Below are 5,364 nucleotides of genomic sequence, written 5' to 3'. Positions count from 1 at the left end.
TCTTTTTAATACCATGTTCCAGTGCTCTGCTAATTACCCTATGTCCTTTCCTCTTTGGGTAGACATTGATGAATGCAGTATCATCCCAGGAATCTGTGAAGGCGGTGAATGCTCTAACACCGTGGGAAGTTATTTCTGCATCTGCCCACGAGGTTATGTCACATCCACGGATGGCTCTCGCTGTATTGGTAGGTATTCTACCCTGTAGGCTTTCAGAGCTCTCAAGGTTATTAAGGCAATTTATACACAGCAGCAGCAGAACTTCTGTCCCAACCATCTAGCACTCACCCCTGGCCCCAGGACTATGCTAACTTACTAGTATCTCTGATCCAGCTACTTGAAATTCATAACATCCTCCTGTGATGATGATTGCCACTACAACCATCTTTATGTAGATAGTAGATCACTGTGTCGACTGTATTGTAGCCTGAGAACTCCTGCCTGAGACCTGGATCTTCTTAGGAAAAAAGCAATTAATACTCTCTGTTGTCTAGGCAAACATAGGGAATGTTATTTATGTTTCTCTAATCTGCATCTGATGAAACCAAAAGCTAAGCTCACTTTGGTTCTAGAGGAGCAAACATTTATCCTTACTTGGTATTTCAAATTCCATCTCACATAGGTTAATTTAACGTTTAGAGACCAATATAAGGCACATATATAAACTCAGAAGGCATTAAGTAGTGTATGCTGAGGTGCCACTAATTTGGCTGGAACACACTATTGCAGCTTTTGCAGGACAGTTTATTTAAAACCTGTTTCTATATTATGAAAAAGATGTATGCTTATTTTCACATGTGGTAATTTCTTTTATACAGCTGCATGTGTCAAATATATGGTATAAACCATTCTGATGAATTAACTAAAAATATTGCATACCATGTGTAAAAAACATTAACAATTGCTAATAATAGTGTCTTTTCTAGATCTTATGTGGTTCTTCTAATTTCAGACATATCAAAGCACTTTGTTCTCATGTTGGGGAAGGGATGGGAATTCTGAAGGGATTTCTGAATTACAGATAAATGATGTAAGCCAGTAGCAACACAAGACCTACAAGTTATTTCACATGGATAATTTTTTGCACAATATAGCCAGCTTTTGTTATCCAGGTTCATCTGAGGAGTGCCAAACTTCAAATATGTTGTGGCTAGCCTCAGGAATACTGGGAACCTATGATTTCCAATATGATCAAAATTTCTATGGATTTTGGCATGTTTTAAAATCTGGTTTCTAAAGTCAGCTCCCAAAACCAATTGCACACAAATCACATGCCCTAGTCCGCTAAGGCAGGCCCTTATGTCACAGAGTCTGCTTCCCTTAAATGAACATGTGTCTAAAAGTTCTTGTGCTCTCAAATGTTTATAGTATTGGAGTATAATTTGTATACTTTAGAAGTATAACTTCTCCTTTACTTAGGAGAAAATTGAAGAATGTAATCCTTACTAATACAGATTATTTTATTCTTCCCAGTTTAAGATAAATATTTGCTTTTAACCAAAATATCAGGATGTACTCAGTTATTGTAATTAGTACCATGTCTTTCCAAATTCATTGAGCTTTTCTCCTAGTCAGCAGTCAGGAGTGTGACAATAAAAGATCTAGGATGTGTCCTTGAAGGAACTAGAATATAATAAAACACTGACATATTTATATAGAGTAGTTTTCACATGGTGCTACTAAAAACACTGTTATACATTCAGTCTACTGAGCAGAGCAGACTGGATATCATTTCTTCAGTCAGGTACATCTACACCAAGGAAAAATTCATTAAATGATGTTGCAGTTGTTACATGAAATGTCTCGATTTTTGCCACAGTAAGCTTTTCATGTATTTTTATCTAGTTTCTATTTGTATTATTTTCTGTCTTTTGTATCATCCATATTTCCTGTTAGCTTGGACAAACTTTAAGATTGCATGTTGGATTAATGCAAGACTAGTGTCGCTGCAAATATGTGATCCTGTAGCAAACCACATGTGGAATGTGTTGGTGCTGATCACCTCAGATAATTATTGGGTGTTATTTGGGGTATTTTTGGGTTTGTTTTGTTGGGGTTTTTTTAATACAACTTTTTAAACATTTTAGTCCTTACATGAATTGAATAAGGGAAAGTAATTTTGAGAGTTCATGTTACTATTTTTGGTTTTCTTTTTAAATTAACTTCCAGATCAGAGGGCAAGTACATGTTTCTCCAACATCGTGAATGGCCGCTGTGCACAGGAGCTTCCCGGTAGGTTCACCAAAAGGCAGTGCTGCTGTGAGTCTGGCCGGTGCTGGGCCATCGGGTCTGTTCCAGAGATGTGTCCTATCAGAGGATCTGGTGAGTGGCTTGTTGGTTGGTTGGTTTGTTTTCTCCTTCATGCTGTCCATTCTAGTTGGGATGGAGGTCACTGGAATATTTTAAACTGCTTTAAAATGTAGGCTAAATGGAAAAAGAAAGTCAGGAATTACATTATTATTCATTCTTGTGTTTTTAATACTGATGTTACCATCTGTGAACCATTTTTTTCTAGTCCATGATTGTTTGGGACTAGCGTCTTTAAGGTCCTTTTGTTGACTTTGGAAATAGTTGTTGGGAAATGGCAAGGATTTTGTGGTCAAGCTCAAAGAGGAAATGACTCTGAGGATCCATAGTTCATTTTGATTTAAAGGAACAGCTGCTCTCTTGTTCCATTAAATTTTGAGTTACTTTGAACTAGAAATGCGTCAGTATTTCATTTATTCTTTCAACTCTGCTCACAGAACAATAGTCCACATCCCTAGTGAAACGTATTTTCAGTTTACCTGTATCAAGATCTCTGAGTGACCAGGGAGTTGCGGTGCTACTGGCAACACATCAACAAAAAGGTTTCAAGAAATAGTTGTAATTACAGTATTTCCTTTTATTATTTTTAGTGTCCTTCCTTAAATAACACCTGTCTCAATCATGGGATCTGCCTGAGATTAGGAGTGGGAGAGGGAACACTAGCATCCAAGAAACAGGGAGTTGGTGTTCTGGTTTTTGTAGCATACAAAGATCTGTATCTTCCTTATAAGCTGACTCTGAAGGGTCGATTTACTTCATGCTTCTCTCTGCGTTCCTGTTTAATAGATGAACACCGCAGACTTTGCGTGGATGGCGCTCCTGCTGGAGGTGGTTCCAGAGGTGGTGGGACAGGAGGAAACGGGTTCCTTCCTGGTAGCAATGGCAACGGCTATGGCCCAGGAGGAGCAGGATTCATTCCAATCCCTGGAAGCAATGGTTTCTCCCCAGGTGTAGGCAGAGCAGGGGTAGGAACAGGTGGTCAAAGTCCCACTGGAAATGGCCCAATAATTACAGGGCTAAGTAAGTACTTTCATTGTTGTGGCTTGTGTCTCTCTTTTTTTTAATTCCTTCTATGTTTTCCTTTTTTTCTGCTTAGCTTTTAGTCTGGAACTGATACAGGGTTCTTAACAAATAAAAATGTATTCAAGCACATTTAAGAGACCTCAGTTGATACATTAGGAAGTTCAGGAGCCCTTTTTTTAACAAGAGTCCAGATGTAGAGATTTTCTTCTTCACTTCAGTTATAGAGTCCTTGAGCCTGTGCTGTCCCTGCTGATGTGTCTTGGTCAGCACTAACAAAACTCCAAATTCCTAAGTGTTTTCAAAAAACCACCAGGGTTTAAAATAAACTTTTCTCTTTCCTTGTTCTTCCAAATGTGAAACTTACCTATTCTGCAGGAACACTGCCTTGACTGAAAGCCCAAGATGAATAATATTCAGAGGGAAGTCTCATATATGTAAAGTTGCTTCTGACATGTGTAAGCATGTCTGTAGGATCAGAACCATAAAGTTAATAAAATGCAAGGAGGATTATTAAGACAGGTACACCAAAAATAGTAAACATACAGGAACAGACTGCTTCAACTTTCACCCAAATTGTGGTTTATTCATGAGATTGCTGACAACCTCATCAGGCTATACACATAAATGGTAAATCATCACTAAGACTGTTTGTCTAATGTGGGTTTTTTTTCTGAGAACTACTTGTTTTTGTTAGTTTACTGTCGTGTCAACAGATAGTGCTTGGAAAAAATATTGGATTTCATAGATATATTTATGCACCTGATAACATATTTTCTGAAGCCACGTATAATCTTCATATTTGAAAATATGAATATTTGTCTCATGTTATGTTTTTTTTGTTAGCAATACTTAATCAGACCATAGACATCTGTAAGCACCATCCCAACCTTTGTTTAAATGGACGTTGTATACCAACCCTTTCTAGTTACCGATGTGAGTGCAACATGGGATATAAGCAGGATGCAAATGGGGATTGTATTGGTAAGTGCACATTCCTAAAATCCATTATTCACTTTTAAAATGCTAATATTTTCCTGCTTTAAATCTGGGGTTTTTTTTAAAAGTATATTCTTTTTCCCCACATACATACTAATTTTAATGATATTGCTCTTGTAAAAGAGACTGCAAAGACCGTGACATTACTTACACTAGAATAGTTTAAATTCTTCATGAGAGTTATCTGTTTCCTTGGGAAAAAAAAAAAAAAAAGAAAACTTTAATCTCAAGTATTGGTATTGAGTATTCCTGAACTTGATTGGTATTGTACATTTTTGTCTTCACATTCAGTAAAGTAAGTTCTTTTCCATGTTCTCTTTTGTTATGCTCACATAGCTCCGTTTTTGCTACAGGAGTTAGTCTTGAGTTATGTTCAAGATAACGAAGGGTAGAATTTATGTTTTACCTACTTGTAAGGATGAATGACAGTTTTAAAGATATCAAATCATTAAAAAAATGCATTAATTAACTTTTGGTTAGATTTGCATTTCATATGAAAATATTGAATGCTAACTTTTTATAACGAGCTGAATTTGGGATTCTGCACTTTTATTCAGTTACTGTGGACTTCACTCTTGCAGTGTCGAAGGCTCATCAGGTATTTCAGGGAAAATACAAAATTAGAGGGTTCTTGTGGGGTAGTTGTGTGGAGAAGAATCCTGTATGCAGGATACAGCTTAGTAAATGTATAGGATCCTAAAGAGAAAGGTCTGGTTATATTTCTGATTGGACATTTGCTTACTGATTCTTTGTAAAGAGATTTGAGATCTGTGAATGAATAATATTATACAAGAGCTTGTTGGCGATAGGCTTTTCTCACTGAAACTGTGCTTTTAGAATCAATTTCTAGCATGCCTGTGGATTAGGGGGAAATGCAGAAACAAAGGAATGCAGGAAATTGCAGCTACATGAATCCTTAAAAAAACCTTCTAATCCAAGACTACTCATTTTACGGTATGCAAGTGAGAATAGTACAGGCAGATTTTGACATACATGCAGCAGAGTGGGTATCAACCAGAAGCTGAGCTGGGAACACTG

General features: G+C 37.0%; 1 protein-coding gene across 1 annotated transcript in view; it reads left to right on the top strand.

Annotated features, from left to right (window-relative positions):
• FBN2 (fibrillin 2) overlaps window positions 1-5,364 on the top strand; it is a 183,735-nt gene that overhangs the window by 64,009 nt on the left and 114,362 nt on the right. Inside the window, exons 6-9 of the mRNA XM_009319652.1 lie at window positions 63-188; window positions 2,170-2,322; window positions 3,094-3,327; window positions 4,174-4,311. Coding sequence (XP_009317927.1) covers window positions 63-188; window positions 2,170-2,322; window positions 3,094-3,327; window positions 4,174-4,311 — 651 coding nt within the window. The remainder of the gene's footprint in view (window positions 1-62; window positions 189-2,169; window positions 2,323-3,093; window positions 3,328-4,173; window positions 4,312-5,364) is intronic.

This window comes from Pygoscelis adeliae, unplaced genomic scaffold, assembly GCF_000699105.1.
Source record: "Pygoscelis adeliae isolate BGI_AS28 unplaced genomic scaffold, ASM69910v1 Scaffold110, whole genome shotgun sequence".
In the NCBI taxonomy this organism is placed as follows: domain Eukaryota; kingdom Metazoa; phylum Chordata; class Aves; order Sphenisciformes; family Spheniscidae; genus Pygoscelis; species Pygoscelis adeliae.
Note: the sequence above shows the minus strand (reverse complement) of the source record. Positions and strands in the feature narration are given on the sequence as shown.